Source organism: Nerophis lumbriciformis, linkage group LG30 (genome assembly GCF_033978685.3).
Source record: "Nerophis lumbriciformis linkage group LG30, RoL_Nlum_v2.1, whole genome shotgun sequence".
Classification (NCBI taxonomy): domain Eukaryota; kingdom Metazoa; phylum Chordata; class Actinopteri; order Syngnathiformes; family Syngnathidae; genus Nerophis; species Nerophis lumbriciformis.
The window spans coordinates 20405916-20424989 of record NC_084577.2 but is presented as its reverse complement, the minus strand read 5'-3'; the positions used below and the strand labels follow the sequence as shown (position 1 = coordinate 20424989).

Here is a 19074-nt window from a genome sequence, read left to right as displayed (position 1 = left end):
AGGGCCTGGCAAAGGTATGCATTCTCGAGTGATTTTCTACTTAAACATGTTTAGCTTATTATGACTTTATTAAAGATTGTTTCAGAAAGAAAATGGATGCAGGGATGAAAAAAAATAATGAAGGTGAAGTGAATTATATAGCGCTTTTCTAACCTACTCAGTGGCCTAGTGGTTAGAGTGTCCGCCCTGAGATCGGTAGGTTGTGAGTTCAAACCCCGGCCGAGTCATACCAAAGACTATAAAAATGGCACCCATTACTTCCCTGCTTGGCACTCAGCATCAAGGGTTGGAATTGGGGGTTAAATCACCAAAGATGATTCCCGGGCGCGGCACCGCTGGTTGCCCACTGCTCCCCTCACCTCTCAGGGGGTGAACAAGGGGATGGGTCAAATGCAGAGGACAAATTTCACCACACCTAGTGTGTGTTTGACAATCATTGGTACTTTAACTTTAACTTTCTCTCGTGACTCAAAGTGCTTTACATAGTGAAACTCATTATCTAAGTGACATTTAAACTAGAGATGTCCGATAATGGCTTTTTTGCCGATATTCCGATATTGTCCAACTCTTGATTACCAATTCCGATATCAACCGATACCGATATATACAGTCGTGGAATTAACACATTATTATGCCTAATTGTGTTGTGATTAGGGATGTCCCGATCCGATATTTGGATCGGATCGGCCGCCGATATTTGCCAAAAAAATGCGTACCGGCAAGGCATGGGAAAATGCCGATCCAGATCCAGTTTAAAAAAAAACTCCGGTCCGCGTTTTCCAATGCATCGATTTAAATAATACATACGTATACGCCCTCTCCCAGCAGAGAGGTAGCAGCATGGCTAACGTTAGCTGTGATGCTAGCGCAGCCGCTAAGGTACGCGCCTGTGCAATTGCGCACTGCTCAAGCGTCCTCTGCGCACGACAAATCTATGCCACGCACAAAATCAAATAAAAAAAATAAGCGCATAACAATTTTCGACACACGGACACGACAGAGAAAACAGTTTTCGTCATCATTGTTCAAATATTGTAACGTCTGTCGAGACGCGTATCTCTGTTCAGTGCCACACGCCCACACCATCAAAATGCCGAGGCAAACATTTCCAGATCAACACCGTATGAAAAAAATAGTGATTTTTTTTAGTTGTGATTTCCTTCTCTGCATGAAAGTTTAAAAGTAGCATATATTAATGCAGTATGAAGAAGAATGTTTTAATGTAGACACATAGAATCATCATACTGCTGTGATTATATGCATCAAGTGTTCATTCAAGGCTAAGGCAAAATATCCACATATATATTGTGTATCGCGATATGGCCTTAAAATATCGCAATATTTAAAAAAGGCCATATCGCCCAGCCCTAGTTCAATGATGCCATTTCTGTTTGTCATGTATAATTTTGTCTATTTTGTGTTTATCCTTGAATAAACAGGTCAGTTTCTTGTTACCAACCATTGTGTATTATTCAAACTCCCCTAATTCAGCAGGCTAGTTGTTATCAAGAGTACTAAAACCATTTTCAACATGATTCTGACAACTAAGTAGGCTAAATAACTTTAAACTTTAATACATGCTCGGATAGGCCAGTATCGGTCAGTATCGGTATCGGTCAGTATCGGAAGTGCAAAAACAATATCGGTATCGGATCGGAAGTGCAAAAACCTGGATCGGGACATCCCTAGTTGTGATGCCCCGTTGGATGCATTAAACAATGTAACAAGGTTTTCCAAAATAAATCAACTCAAGTTATGGGAAAAAAATGCCAACATGGCACTGCCATATTTATTATTGAAGTCAAAAAGTGCATTATTTTTTTTTAACATGCCTCAAAACAGCAGCTTGGAATTTGGGACATGCTCTCCCTGAGAGGGCATGAGGTTGAGGTGGGGGGCCCGGGGGTGTATATTGTAGCGTCCCGGAAGAGTTAGTGCTGCAAGGGCTTCTGGGTATTTGTTCTGTTGTGTTTTTTGTTGTGTTACGGTGCGGATGTTCTCCCGAAATGTGTTTGTCATTCTTGTTTGGTGTGGGTTCACAGTGTGACGCATTTTTGTAACAGTGTTAAAGTTGTTTATACGGCCACCCTCAATGTGACCTGTGACATGTGACTTGTGTGTGAAAAGTCGTAGATATTATGTGATTGGGCCGGCACGCAAAGGCAGTGCCTTTAAGGTTTATTGGCGCTCTGTACTTCTCCCTACATCCGCGTACCACTCCACAGTGGTCCCCAACCACCGGGCCGCGGCCGGGACAGATTGAAAAAGAAAAAGAAAAAAAAATGTTTTTATTTTTGTATTAAACCTACATAAAAACAGAATATATACACTATATATCAATATATATCAATACAGTCTGCAGGGATACAGTCCGTAAGCACACATGATTGTATTTCTTTAAAAAATAAAAAAATAAAAAATCGCCACTCCGTACAGCGGCGTTTTAAAAAGTCATAAATTTTACTTTTTGAAACTGGTACCGATAATTTCCGATATTACATTTTAAAGCATTTATCGTCCGATAATATCAACAGTCCGATATTATAAAAAAAGGACAAATTAAGTCATTGCTGATGGCTATTTTAAATGATCAAACATTCCACCATTTCATAACATACCACACAATTAAACAATAATAATGCTTTTAAACTGACGAATAGACTAAACCCCTCATATAACAAGGTGATGAGAAACTAGAGTAATGAAATCAATATTCTTTTTGGCTTTCCGTCCCATTCTCTGTCCCCTTAGCGCCCATTCTTTCCAACACAAATGACACAGGATTAGCCGAGGAGCGAGAAATGCACACGTCAGCCGCATGTGTATTATCCCTAGCCTTCGCATCCTGCCAAAACACACAGTTGAGCGTGATTGAATAAGGGCAGGGATGTGTGCACTTCAAAATTAAGCAGGCATCCACTCCAGTAATACCAAGCACTGGCAATGAGAAGCCCACTAAACATCAGGTTGACCATGCCAACATTTACAATGCATATTACAGTGTTTATTTTAACAGCTGGCCTAAGTCATTTCCGTTTATAACGCTCTATCAGGTTTGGCTTGGCTTTTGTTTTGTCATATAATCCTCGTCTCGCATGTTGCATTAACTAAAAAATGTTTTGCTACCAAAGCTGAACCGGAATATCACTGTTTTATGTTGTGGAGCTACAACTTGATTAGAGGTGATTATACGGCAGTCCGTGTTTAAGGGTGCTACATCCTAAAAAAAATATGAATAATTCTAACAAGAAGACAGTTTAGAGACAATTTCATGGTAATATTGGTGTGCATTTCCCATGTTTTTTGGTTTGTGGTGTAACTGAAAACACTTTCCACCGAAATGTCTGAATAGTGATTTTTATTCATTTTAGTTTATCAGTGTCAACTCTGACCAAAGATTTAACAGTAGTCCAGGAGCACCTAATGTGAATAAATAAATGGAGCTTCAGTGCCCCCTGTAGGTGAACTTTGGCAAATCAGGCTACGCCATACACACTTATATGCAGGTCTGTGTACACACAAGCATGTGATGGTAAATTATCCAATAAGAACAATCAGGCGACATACACAGACGAGAACAATCAGGATCCAATGGGAAAAGAGGCGGCACTCAGAGAGGGGGGCTGCGCACCTCAAGTAGCTGTGGACATGGAGCCTTGCTTGAAGTGTACTTCACTTCAATAAATACTTAGCACCTTCTCAGAGAACAGATCATTGAAGATGGAACTAGAGGGGCTATACAAAGTAGTTTACGTCTACCATATATGTAGAGTTGTTCTTTCTACGCAATTATTAGAGTTTGCATCATTTGTAGTAGAGATCATTGGCGTTGTTAGGCCTATTTTAGGGGGGCTCAAGCCCCCCTAAAATATTCTTAAGCCCCCCTAAATAATTTGGTGTTTTATATATATATATATATATATATATATTTTTTTTTACAAATACATATTCATTATAAAGTGGCCCGAATATGAGTTTAAATAAGTAATCATATAACCTGTTATTATTCACTCAGTTTCCCCTCACTTCGTAGCGTAAGGTAGAGAGACCCTTTAGTGCGTCGGTATCCAATCCATTCCACTTGTTCATATAGAAAATGCCCACGTCACTCAAATTCCAGTCCGCATTTTCTCTGCGACCTTGCTTGCGGTCCTGCAGGTGTACGAAGCACATTATCTTCCTTTACAATGAGTGAAGCTGCACAAAACCTTGTGTGTGCAATTGTAAATAATTTAGTGTTTAAGTTTTGTGTTTCTTGTAGAATCTATATAAAGTAGTATACATTAGCCTATTGTTAAAATAATGAAAAAAACATCATTAAATATATTTGTTTTATTGTATTGTTACATTAATAGTTGTTGTATTATTATAGGATGGCTTGTTAAACATTTCATAGGATTTTCAGAGGGAGGAAAAACCAAGACATTTAATATCAAATGTAAAATGAATAAATACATAAAAAGAAAAAGAAAAAAAATGGTTAAAAGCCATCGTCCCGGGGAGCATTTCATTTCGTCCCGTGCATTTTTTTAAAATAGTAATAACAATGAATAATTTCTAAGTCTTTGTTAGCCGTTTGTGAAGTTTTGTGCTTGTGCGTAACGTTTGCTCGCATCCTGTGCATCTCCTGGGGGCTAAGCCCCTCCTGTCCTTAAAAGCTAGTGACGCCCCTGGTAGAGATGTCCGATAATATCGGCCTGTCGATATTATCGTCCGATAAATGCGTTAAAATGGAATATTGGAAATTATCGGTATGTTTTTTTTTATTATCGGTATCGGTTTTTTTTGTTTTTTGTTTTTTTTGTTTTTTTGTTTTTTATTAAATCAACATAAAAAAACACAAGATACACTTACAATTAGTGCACCAACCCAAAAAACCTCCCTCCCCAGTCACACTCATTCACACAAAAGGGTTGTTTCTTTCTGTTATTAATATTCTGGTTCCTACATTATATATCAATATATATCAATACAGTCTGCAAGGGATACAGTCCGTAAGCACACATGATTGTGTGTGCTGCTGGTCCACTAATAGTACTAACCTTTAACAGTTAATTTTACTCTTTTGCATTAATTACTAGTTTCTATGTAACTGTTTTTATATTGTTTTACTTTCATTTGTATTCAAGAAAATGTTTTTAATTTATTTATCTTATTTTATTTTACAATTTTTTTTTTAAAAGTACCTTATCTTCACCATACCTGGTTGTCCAAATTAGGCATAATAATGTGTTAATTCCATGACTGTATATATCGGTTGATATCGGTATCGGTTGATATCGGTATCGGTAATTAAAGAGTTGGACAATATCGGAATATCGGATATCGGCAAAAAGCCATTATCGGACATCCCTAATTTGTAGTTAGCATGCCTTTCTCAGAACAAGGGTTAGAACAGGCCTGGGCAATTATTTTGACTCAGGGGGCCAAATTTAGAGAAAAAAATGTGTCTGGGGACCGGTATATTTATCTATATATAGATAAAAGCTAAAAACGTTATGACAGACCGCCTTAAAAAACAATGGAATTTAAAAAAATTTTTACTGAATGAGACAACCAGAATGTACCTCTAAATTCCTCAGGACAACTTAAAATCATCAGCCCGGAGGTTGGGTCTTGGGCGCAGTTGGGTGTTCCAACAGGACAATGACCCCAAACACACGTCAAAAGTGTTAAAGGAATGGCTAAATCAGGCTAGAATGAAGGTTTTAGAATGGCCTTCCCAAAGTCCTGACTTCAACGTGTGGACAATGCTGAAGAAACAAGTCCATGTCAGAAAACCAACAAATTTAGCTGAACTGCACCAATTTTGTCAAGAAGAGTGGTCAAAATTTCAAACAGAAGCTTGCCAGAAGCTTGTGGATGGCAACCAAAGCGCCTTATTGCAGTGAAACTTGCCAAGGGACATGTAACCAAATATTAACATTGCTGTATGTATACTTTTGACCCAGCAGATTTGGTCACATTTTCAGTAGACCCATAATAAATTCATAAAACAACCAAACTTCATGAATGTTTTTTGTGACCAACAAGTATGTGCTCCAATCACTCTATCACAAAAAAATAAGAGTTGTAGAAATTATTAGAAACTCAAGACAGCCATGACATTATGTTCTTTACCAGTCTACGTAAACTTTTGACCACGACTGTATATGGTAGAGATTCTCCCAAAGAGCTTTGCGTGAGCGACTTTGCCATTTTTTTTTTCAGTTGTAGTCCAAAGATGTAGTCAATAAGTTGCTTCTTTTTCTGTATCCTCTTGTTGTGGGGCAGACTAACTCATACATGCACATGCATGCTAAAATCCTCAGCTGTTGTCCTTTCCAATAAATAGTAGCATATAGTTCTAACTTCCATCTGTCAGTAGACTCGATATGGAAGCGCTTAAAACTACAACGTGGCTGACGGGGTGGAGACAGAGTCGAAGGGGCACGTAAATAAGATCGCCCACAAAACGGTGCAGTCAGTAAGCGGCTTGAAGATGGTCTTTAAAACCAAATCTGTGTAAAATTTTGACCAAAGCCCCACCATTACGTGTTATGCAATTTGTACTTTTTAATGTAGGGGGAAAAAAATACTTTCTTGCCCCTACATGCTGTTAGAAGGCCTACCTTTGGTTAATGACGCAATGGCTTAAAGGGGAACATTATCACCAGACCTATGTAAGCGTCAATATATACCTTGATGTTGCAGAAAAAAGACCATATATTTTTTAACCGATTTCCGAACTCTAAATGGGTGAATTTTGGCGAATTAAACGCCTTTCTAATATTCGCAACGTGACGTCGCATCGGGAAGCAATCCGCCATTTTCTCAAACACCGAGTCAAATCAGCTCTGTTATTTTCTGTTTTTTCGACTGTTTTCCGTACCTTGGAGACATCATGCCTCGTCGGTGTGTTGTCGGAGGGTGTAACAACACGAACAGGGACGGATTCAAGTTGCACCAGTGGCCCAAAGATGCGAAAGTGGCAAGAAATTGGACGTTTGTTCCGCACACTTTACCGACGAAAGCTATGCTACGACAGAGATGGCAAGAATGTGTGGATATCCTGCGACACTCAAAGCAAATGCATTTCCAATGATAAAGTCAAAGAAATCTGCCGCCAGACCCCCATTGAATCTGCCGGAGTGTGTGAGCAATTCAGGGACAAAGGACCTCGGTAGCACGGCAAGCAATGGCGGCAGTTTGTTCCCGCAGACGAGCGAGCTAAACCCCCTGGATGTCTTGGCTCACACCGTTCCGAAGATGATCAAGAGAAGAATATCGACCCTAGCTTCCCTGGCCTGCTGACATGAGGGTATGTCTACAGAATATATTAATTGATGAAAATTGGGCTGTCTGCACTCTCAAAGTGCATGTTGTTGCCAAATGTATTTCATATGCTGTAAACCTAGTTCATAGTTGTTAGTTTCCTTTAATGCCAAACAAACACATACCAATCGTTGGCTAGAAGGCGATCGCCGAATTTGTCCTCGCTTTCTCCCGTGTCGCTGGCTGTCGTGTCGTTTTCGTCGGTTTCGCTTGCATACGGTTCAAACCGATATGGCTCAATAGCTTCACTTTCTTCTTCAATTTTGTTTTCGCTACCTGCCTCCACACTACAACCATCCGTTTCAATACATGCGTAATCTGTTGAATCGCTTAAGCCGCTGAAATCCGAGTCTGAATCCGAGCTAATGTCGCTATAGCTTGCTGTTCTTTACACCATGTTTGTTTGTGTTGGCTTCACTATGTGACGTCACAGGAAAATGGACGGGTGGTTAAAATCAGGCATTTTGAAGCTTTTTTTAGGGATATTGCGTGATGGGTAAAATTTTGAAAAAAACTTCGAAAAATATAATAAGCCACTGGGAACTGATTTTTAATGGTTTTAACAATTCTGAAATTGTGATAATGTTCCCCTTTAAAACTAAATGTTTGGAAAACACCACAACTGATAAGGACATCACTCTCAATACTGAAAAGTGTGTGTCCAATAGTTCAACTTTTTAAAGTGGCACAAGTGTTTATATGCATAGATCAGATTCAGTACTTAAATGACTCATTTGGCTCCCTGTTGGTGCAGTTTGTGAACATCTTGTGTCCTGCTGTCATCATAACATCAGTGCTCTAGTCACAGGGAGTCCTTTAAATGTTTGTTTTGTGAAATGCATTTTCCATGCGTTTCTCAGAAATGACTTCTAACAAGAACTTTGAAATGACTTGAACAGATGGTTCTTGACCAAATACACGTACACACACACACTATATACTCCACAGAAGCCCCCACGTGTAAGGCAGGATGTTTTTTTTCATTATTACAAAGTTTATCTGTGTGGATATAAGATTAAATAACTTGTAATGAATTGTAGCTAAAAGCTGGATATAGTTCCTTTCCTTCCCAAACTTTCCAAATAAACTTTGACTGAAGTGCTTCAGGTTTTAACAAAGCCAGAGAGGGTGTGTGTGTCAGAGAGGGAAGATGACAACCTTTGGCTGTGAATTCCTCGTTAGATCATCATTTGGTTTTCATTGAAAAGCATCAATGACAGGGCAGAGACAAATCCACTTATTGTCGGAGTATTATTACTAGGGATCATACTTGCCAACCTTGAGACCTCCGATTTCGGTAGGTGGGTTGGGGGGGGTGGGTTTTTTTTTTTCACCAAGTATTTCATATATATATATATATATATATATATATATATATATATATATATATATATATATATATATATATATATATATATGAAATACTTGGTGAAAAAAAATAAAAATAAATATATATAGCTATAATTCACTGAAATTCAAGTATTTCTTTCACCAAGTCTTTTTTTTTTTTTTTTTCACCAAGTATTTCATATATATATATATATATATATATATATATATATATATATAAGTCTTTTTTTTATATATATATATATATATATATATACAAGTCTTTTTTTTTTTTTTTTTTTTCACCAAGTATTTCATATATATATATATATATATATATATATATATATATATATATATATATATATATATATATATATATATATATGAAATACTTGGTGAAAAAAAAAAAAAAAAAAAAAAGACTTGGTGAAAGAAATACTTGAATTTCAGTGAATTATAGCTATATATATTTATTTATTTATTTTTTCAGCAAGTATTTCATATATATATATATATATGAAATACTTGGTGAAAAAAAAAAAAAAAAAGACTTGGTGAAAGAAATACTTGAATTTCAGTGAATTATAGCTATATATATTTATTTTATCATATATACATACATATATACTGTATATATATATATATATATATATATATATATATATATACATATATACTGTATATATATATATATATATATATAAGAGAAATACTTGAATTTCAGTGTTCATTTATTTACACATATACACACACATAACACTCATCCACTCATTGTTGAGTTAAGGGTTGAATTGTCCATCCTTGTTCTATTCTCTGTCACTATTTTTCTAACCATGCTGAACACCCTCTCTGATGATGCATTCTGCTTCGTCTCCTTGTTGTGTGCGCAGTTGTGCACTGCACTCTCTAAAAGCCCTAGATGTTATTGTCACATATGCATGTACAGTAGATGGCAGTATTGTCCTGTTTAAGAGTGTCACAACATTGCTGTTTACGGCAGACGAACTGCTTTACGGTAGACTAAAACGTGACTGCTGTTGTTGTGTGTTGTTACCGCGCTGGGAGGACGTTAATGAAACTGCCTAACAATAAACCCACATAAGAAACCAAGAACTCGCCCTCGATCATTCTACATGTATAACGTGATTGGGCAGGCATGCTGTTTATATTGTCGGAAAGCGGACGTTAAAACAGGCTGTCAACACGTCACTCAGATCCGCATGGATTTCGGGAGATTTTCGGGAGAAGATTTGTCCCGGGAGGTTTTCGGGAGAGGCGCTGAATTTCGGGAGTCTCCCGGAAAATCCTGGAGGGTTGGCAAGTATGCTAGGGATGGGTACTGAATTTGGCACTTTTACAGATACTGACACAAATCCGTCAGTACTAGTTGTTACAGATTCACGTAAAATCAAACTGTACCATAATATATATTTATTGTATGTGACATCTTCTATGGTGATGTTTAACTATGGCGTGCAAACAGGCAGATTTGTAGCGGACTGCCTGTAGGTAATGTTGCAATTAATCCACGCCAACAAAGCAAGCATGCCCAATAGAAAGCACTCAAAAGTAAGGGTCTACTTTTAAAAATGTGCTAACTCCATGTTGATTCACATTGGATATACCATATACAAGCTACCGATTAGCATTAGCAATTTCAACACCTCCAAATTTGTAAACGAAAACTACAACTAAGATACATGTTACAATCAAACAGATGGTGTAGAACAGGGGTGCTCACACTTTTTCTGCAGGCGAGCTACTTTTCAATTGTTCCAGTCGTGGGGATCTACCTCATTCATATATATATAATTTATATTTACTTATTTATGAAATATATGTTTTTGTTAACAAGTTAAAGGTGTTTAATGATAATGCAAGCATGTTTAATACATATAGTTAATATTGTTTATAAATTAAAGGTGTTTAATGATAATACAAGTATGTTTAACACATATAGATTCCTTTCTTTCATGAAGACAAGAATATAAGTTGGTGTATTACCTGATTCTGATGACTTGCATTGATTGGAATCAGACAGTGGTGCTGATAACGTCCGCATTTTCGAGTGGAAGAGAAAGAAAGTCCTTCTTTCTGTCCAATACCACATGAAAGTGGTTGGTTTTTGGCATCTTATTTATCCAGCTTCCGTACTCCTTTGTATACACTTTACAAGAAATACATTGTCGGCAAACTCCGTAGCTTGCTAGCTTGTGCACGCCAGCTTTCTGAGACTCTTATTTTGTTAGCGCAACTGTGCAACTGTGCAGTCGGTCTTTGGAGTTTTGACGACAGGTTCGGCGCCAGAGTCTGTTGAAATAAAGTGTCTCGCCTTCCAGTCGGTAATTTTAATGAGCTGGCAGCATCCAGCGTCATCTCAGAAGACCCTCGGGTGCCGTGAATGTCAATCAAGTGACGAAAGTGACGTCATAGTGAAGATTTATGATCGCTCATTTTTAGGACTCTTTTTTTAATGCCTGGCTGGTGATCGACTGACACACCCTCCGCGATCGACCGGTAGCTCGCGATCGACGTAATGAGCACCCCTGGTGTAGTATGTAAAATACCTACAGTATAAACACTTCGTAGGGCTCAACAAAAGACAAGATTGGCACGTTCAGTTTAATGGCAAAAATTACTTCCTGACTACTACACCAGACCGAAGCCTATACACTACTGCCATCTAGTGTCTTGAAATTGCAACTGCATGCAAAGTCTCTTATATAATACTTGCAAATGAGACCGAGAAAACAAGATAATGATAATGACAACTGGACAGCACAATTATCATTATCGGCTTACTGTTAAATACAAATTCTGATTTCGTTATTTAACGATTAACGTTCATTACCACATGAACACACACAAAAGTATCAAAAATGGGTCCTTTTGAGTACTGGTATCGGTTCCCAGGCTCCGGCAATTAGTACTTGATTTGTTCAGATGTGAAATGTACCCATTCCTAATCATTACTAGCATTGTTTACACGTTTAGACAATGTTGTACCTATTTTCTCAGTGGATTAGTTATTCTAAGCACATGTTTGTTGCTGAGCAGAACTCAAAAGGATTCTGTTGAATGTTTGGCCTTAGAGGACGTCTGTGCTATAGTCATCTAGTATGTATCGATTCCTTTGATGTAATGTAGCTGTCATTGTGCGTCTACATCATATGTTCCTTTTCAATGATATACCTGTGTGTGTGTGTTGCACAAATACTAATACTGTAGAAGCAAGCCTACACAAGTATGAGACTGCCTTGTAATGGTCCCATAAAGCTGGCCCTTATTTCCCCCCTCAAGCCTGAGGATGAATTACAGCCACTCTTCAGGGATTGGGCATCCTATCAGGCAACACGCAGTACATCACTGCACTCTTGTGTGCCATGCTAGAGGAAATTAGTTCCCATTTCTGTGTCAATGCAGTGCATGCATGCATTGTGTATCTCTCCTGCTGAAGTGAAAGAAACAACAACAGTGCTCTGATGAGAGGTCACTTGATTATTGATGAGAGGCTACAGCTAATCTGTGAACTGCAAACATAATTTGGACAATAATGTCACGGTAAGAGTGACACAGAGAGAGATGATTTAAAGACCAGCAACAATATGGCGGACACTAAGGGGCATGTCTCTCACCCAGAAGGCGTGTGAGTTGAAGGGCAAGGTCCGCGAGCAGTGTTTTGGCACCAGAAGAGTGTCAACTTGTCTTGTTTTGACTTGGGAAGTGACTTGGACTTGCACAAGGGATAATATATTTCAATCACAATCCTTATGTATAACAAGAACACATATGTTTTTCTTTTGTAATGCATTCTAAATAGTAAATAAACGCAAGCAAAAGTCAGCTAACAATAGACCCATTGGGAGTCGTGCTATTGCGCCAATATAGCGCTCAAAAAAACATCAGAAAGCCTCCATCTTCATTTTATTTGCATCTGTATATGTAATTTAGTAACAGGCACATTCATAATAACATGCACAATTTACATATTTGCTCATTTTGAGTATACGGCGTCGTATTCATTTCACAGACGCGCCACAACTTTCGCGTTTCCCTTCAACAACCACAAACCTACTACTCACGGCAGACTTCATGAGAGCCAAAAAATATTACTTTAGGACATATGACGCAGACAGTTTAATCACCGTAAATTACGGACTACAAGCCGCTACTTTTTTCCTACGGCTTATAAAAAGGTGCAGCTAATTTATGGATTTTTCTTCGCTGACGGCCGTAATGCAAATAGTTTAAAAAAACAACAACAACCAAAGACATTGAAAGGTTATTGTTTGTGCTATAGCGCCATCTTTTGGACGAGTTTGCTTACTGGTGCTGCAGTGCCCTTCTTTTTAGACTGAGCTTTCAACCGGAGGCACAAATGCCATTCTGCTCACTATTCGTCCATAGCGTTTCTACTCGTATGGCTTCTTTATTCATCACTCCAAGCAAATTTTGTAAGCTTTACAACTAAAACAATTACTTGCTTATAAAACCATAAAACCATTTTCATGTATATTTTCGTAATGTATTTAGCATTAGCTAAGATGCTAACACATTTGCCGGTGTCTATGTTAGTATTATTAAAGGGGAACATTATCACAATTTCAGAAGGGTTAAAACCATTAAAAATCAGTTCCCAGTAGCTTAGTTTATTTTTCAAAGTTTTTTTCAAAAAATATCTCTAAAAAAAGCTTCAAAGTGCCTGACTTTAACCATCGTTATATACACCCGTCCATTTTCCTGTGACGTCACACAGTGATGCCAATACAAACAAACATGGCGGATAGAACAGAAAGGTATAGCGACATTAGCTCGGATTCAGACTCGGATTTCAGCGGCTTAAGCGATTCAACAGATTACGCATGTATTGAAACGGATGGTTGTAGTGTGGAGGCAGGTAGCGAAAACGAAATTGAAGAAGAAACTGAAGCTATTGAGCCATATCGGTTAGAACCGTATGCAAGCGAAACCGACGAAAACGACACGACAGCCAGCGACACGGGAGAAAGCGAGGACCAATTCGGCGATCGCCTTCTAACCAACGATTGGTATGTGTTTGTTTGGCATTAAAGGAAACTAACAACTATGAACTAAGTTTACAGCATATGAAATACATTTGGCAACAACATGCACTTTGAGAGTGCAGACAGCCCATTTCAGGCGCGCTAAGAACATATATTTTTCCACGATTTCAGCACTCAGGTTAACCATACCTAAATAGACACAAAATACTGCATTACACAAGACTACCCGAATGTACTCGAACGATTGAAAAAAATAAATGTTTTTAAGCTAAATTATTGGTAAACACAGTTTATGTATAATAATTTACGTAAAACCGCGAGTAATGAATAAAGTTTTCATCAATTAATATATTCTGATGAGGTGGCGACTTGTCTAGGGTGTACCCCGCCTTCCGCCCGATTGTAGCTGAGATAGGCTCCAGCGCCCCCCACGACCCCAAGGGGAATAAGCGGTAGAAAATGGATGGATGGATGTAGACATACCCTCATCCGCTCTCTTTTCCTGAAAGCTGATCTGTCCAGTTTTGGAGTTGATGTCAGCATCTGCTTTGAGTGTCGCAGGATATAGGGACGGCGTGGCGAAGTTGGTAGAGTGGCCGTGCCAGCAATCGGAGTCTTGCTGGTTACTGGGGTTCAATCCCCACCTTCTACCATCCTAGTCATGTCCGTTATGTCCTTGGGCAAGACACTTCACCCCTTGCTCCTGATGGCTGCTGGTTAGCGCCTTGCATGGCAGCTCCCGCCATCAGTGTGTGAATGTGTGTGTGAATAGGTGAATGTGGTAATACTGTCAAAGTGCTTTGAGTACCTTGAAGGTAGAAAAGCGCTATACCATTTATCATTTATTTATTTATTTATATCTTTAAGGACATTCTTGCCATCTCTGTCGTAGCATAGCTTTTGTCGGTAAAGTGTGCGGAACAAACGACTGACCATTTCGTCGGCTTTCCCCACAGCCTCGTATTTTGAACAAATTTCGTCCAATTTTTTGCCACTTTCGCATCTTTGGGCCACTGGTGCAACTTGAATCCGTCCCTGTTCGTGTTGTTACACCCTCCGACAACACACCGACGAAAGTGAGAAAATGGCGGATTGCTTCCCGATGTGACGTCACAACGTGACGTCATCGCTCCGAGAGCGAATAATAGAAAGGCGTTTAATTCGCCAAAATTCACCCATTTAGAGTTCGGAAATCGGTTAAAAAAATATATGGTCTTTTTTCTGCAACATCAAGGTATATATTGACGCTTACATAGGTCTGGTGATAATGTTCCCCTTTAACTTACAATGACATTTTGTTTATATTGTTTCAGTTTCACAAATTCCTCAGTAAATTCACTAAAACGTCACTGTGGAGTTATTCAGTCTGTTTAGCTGATTGGAGAGCTAGCTTCCGCAGCTAGCGGGTCCATGACGGGGACTTCTGTTTTGTTTGATCAGCCGTTTTACAGACACCGTTTGGAAACAATTAAGGTATGTAAATAAACATCCATCCATCCATCCATCCATTTTCTACCGCTTATTCCCTTCGGGGTCGCGGGGGGCGCTGGAGCCTATCTCAGCTACAATCGGGCGGAAGGCGGGGTACACCCTGGACAAGTCGCCACCTCATCACAGGGCCAACACAGATAGAGACAACATTCACACTCACATTCACACACTAGGGCCAATTTAGTGTTGCCAATCAACCTATCCCCAGGTGCATGTCTTTGGAGGTGGGAGGAAGCCGGAGTACCCGGAGGGAACCCACGCAGTCACGGGGAGGACATGCAAACTCCACACAGAAAGATCCCGAGGCCGGGATTGAACTCACGCCTACTCAGGACCTTCGTATTGTGAGGCAGACGCACTAACCCTTCTTCCACCGTGCTGCCCGTAAATAAACATTTACAAAAATATTTTTGTTTAAATAATTCATTTCACAACGTATATATCTGCAGCTTAGTCCAGTGCAACTAATATATACAACAATATTTTTTTCTTTTAACATTTAGTGGGTGCAGCTTATACACCTGTGCGCTCTATAGTCTGGAAAATTATTTAATTAAAATGTTGTGTCACTTCAAGTGGGTTTGTGGATACCTGTCTATCAGTTGCCGCATCACCTTGTCCAAAGTTTGGTCCCCTCATCTTGTTTTGTCTTGGTGGCTGAGGACAGCAGCAGGTTTCACACAAGGGTAGATGAGGTGGAGCTGAAGGGACAGAGATATTGTGATTCAACCATCGAGCAGTGTTTCCTGCCCGCTCAAGTTTACATTTCCTCAAATGTTTTCCCTGTCAGGGTTTGTCGGTGCAGCAAGTGTCTGTGGTCAAGATTTGGGATTCTGCAAAAACAAGGTCTGTTGGTCACATTAAGTTGACATACTTGACAGAAGAGTTTCTGTGTGGAGTTTGCATGTTCTCCCCGTGACTGCGTGGGTACATCCAGGTACTCCGGCTTACTCCCACCTCCAAAGACATGCACCTGGGGATGCGTTGATTGGCAGCACTAAATTGGCCCTAGTGTGTGAATGTTGTCTGTCTGTCTGTGTTGGCCCTGCGATGTCCAGGGTGTACCGGCCTTCCATCCGAATGCAGCTGAGATAGGCTCCAGCACCCCCCGCGACCCCAAAAGGGACAAGCGGTAGAAAATGGATGGATGGATGGACAGCAGAATGACAGCAAACTGAGGTTAAAGGGGAACATTATCACAATTTCAGAATTGTTAAAAACATTAAAAATCAGTTCCCAGTGGCTTATTATATTTTTCGAAGTTTTTTTCAAAATTTTACCCATCACGCAATATCCCTAAAAAAAGCTTCAAAGTGCCTGATTTTAACCATCGTTATAAACACCCGTCCATTTTCCTGTGACGTCACATAGTGAAGCCAACACAAACAAACATGGCGGAAAGAATAGCAAGCTATAGCGACATTAGCTCGGATTCAGACTCGGATTTCAGCGGCTTAAGCGATTCAACAGATTACGCATGTATTGAAACGGATGGTTGTAGTGTGGAGGCAGGTAGCGAAAACGAAATTGAAGAAGAAACTGAAGCTATTGAGCCATATCGGTTTGAACCGTATGCAAGCAAAACCGACGAAAACGACACGACAGCCAGCGACACGGGAGAAAGCGAGGACGAATTTGGCGATCGCCTTCTAACCAACGATTGGTATGTGTTTGGCATTAAAGGAAACTAACAACTATGAACTAGGTTTACAGCATATGAAATACATTTGGCAACAACATACACTTTGAGAGTGCAGACAGCCCAATTTTCATCAATTAATATATTATGTAGACATACCCTCATCCGTGCTCTTTTCCTGAAAGCTGATATGTTCAGTTTTGGAGTTGATGTCAGCAGGCCAGGGAAGCTAGGGTCGATAGGGGGTTTAGCTCGCTCGTCTGCGGGAACAAACTGCCGCCATTGCTTGCCGTGCTACCGAGGTCCTTTGTCCCTGAATTGCTCACACACTCCGGCAGATTCAATGGGGGTCTGGCGGCAGATTTCTTTGACTTTATCGTTGGAAATGCATCTGCTTTGAGTGTCGCAGGATATCCACACATTCTTGCCATCTGTCGTAGCATAGCTTTCGTCGGTAAAGTGTGCGGAACAAACGTCCAATTTCTTGCCACTTTCGCATCTTTGGGCCACTGGTGCAACTTGAATCCGTCCCTGTTCGTGTTGTTACACCCTCCGACAACACACCGACGAGGCATGATGTCTCCAAGGTACGGAAAACAGTCGAAAAAACGGAAAATAACAGAGCTGATTTGACTCGGTGTTTGAGAAAATGGCGGATTGCTTCCCGATGTGACGCCACGTTGTGACGTCATCGGTCCGAGAGCGAATATTAGAAAGGCGTTTGATTCGCCAAAATTCATCCATTTAGAATTCGGAAATCGGTTAAAAAAATATATGGTCTTTTTTCTGCAACATCAAGGTATATATTGACGCTTACATAGGTCTGGTGATAATGTTCCCCTTTAATATACAACCGCATCCAGCGCTTGATTTAGCATGTGTGCTTATTTTGTCATTTCTACCCTTGTGCACACTACAGTATAACTGTAATAAGGACACAGCAATGAAAAATATGCTTGACGATCAATGAGCAACCAGGAGTGCATTGCCAAAAGTTGACCCCATTGACATTCTTTCAAATATTAAAAAAACATGAATCCACTAAAAAGATTTTAACATGACTTTTTAATGAGATATTTATAATGCTCCTAACATGTTCTACCTTGTAAGGCAAACTTGTCAGAACAATGAGGGTTCCCTTTAAATATTAACCTCCATGTGGAGCCTACAAAGAGAGCCTACTTTGCTGCCAAGTAAATTTAGAATCAAATATTTTGAAGAGCATATCCATTTGAAGCTGTACAGCAAAGGCTCATGCTGTGGCTGAAGACTTCTTACCTGTTAAAGGTTCATCCTTCAGCACACGAATCTTCACCTTGCCTGCTGACAGCTGCTGGAGACAGGACATGAACCAGTGATAAAGCTTGGAGCAAACCAACTCAACTGTAAAAGTCCTTTATATTTCGACATTTTCTATGCAACTCTTAGGATCGCAAAATTCAGTTAATCACTGAAAAGAAATACTGGCAATTGGATCTAACAACTACTTTTTTTCTGTACATCAATTATTAATTGGTCTAATTCGGACCATATTCAAGCTAAGAGCATATTTTTGAATAGCTTCTTTGTCAAGAAACTCAGTTTATTGGATATCCATTCATGACTTGACAGCAATCCAAAGTCAAAGCTTTTATATTTAAAATGTATGACATTCAAATATGACAAGGAACACAGTGTAACATTTAATTATTGCTCTTTTATGCACATGTACACTGAAAACTGCGGGTGTCCTGATTGAACTTTTTTTACTTCTGATATAATAACAATATTGGAGCCTTGAGTATTGGCCGATAACGATATTGGTGCGATACGATATCAGCAGTAATCATACACCATTTTTCATCTTATAATGTGGAATGTTAGAAAGGGTTTGATTAGGTAAAATTACTCAAACAAAAAACGATGGTAAAAAAACATATTTTGAATTAACCGTCTTTAAGTTTAAGTCAATTGTTTTTTGGGGGATACTAAGTGGCCACAATAATTCCTTAAGTTAAGCTCATGCCGCTTTAAGTTGAATGATACATACATGTTTGGATACTTTCTAATATGCTTCTTTCTTGCAGACTTTGTATCTGTAAGTAAAATACAACTATATTTTTTTGATATGTGTTTATATTGACTTTTTCAGACTGCTTTTCAATTAAGGACACATTAAGTATGTCTAGCTTGTGTGCTATTAGGTGCTTAGCTGTTGTGTAGCTGCTAGTAAAGACCAACTATGTAAGCTTATTGGAGTACATTTAGATGTTAACTGGCTGTAAACGCACTGCA

At 39.2% G+C, this 19074-nt stretch overlaps 1 protein-coding gene across 1 annotated transcript in view; it reads right to left on the bottom strand.

The window, feature by feature from the left end:
• zbbx (zinc finger, B-box domain containing) overlaps positions 1-19074 on the bottom strand; it is a 50373-nt gene that overhangs the window by 12214 nt on the left and 19085 nt on the right. Inside the window, exons 5-6 of the mRNA XM_061925790.1 lie at positions 18079-18133; positions 15753-15862 (exon numbers count right to left, since the gene is read on the bottom strand). Coding sequence (XP_061781774.1) covers positions 15753-15862; positions 18079-18133 — 165 coding nt within the window. The remainder of the gene's footprint in view (positions 1-15752; positions 15863-18078; positions 18134-19074) is intronic.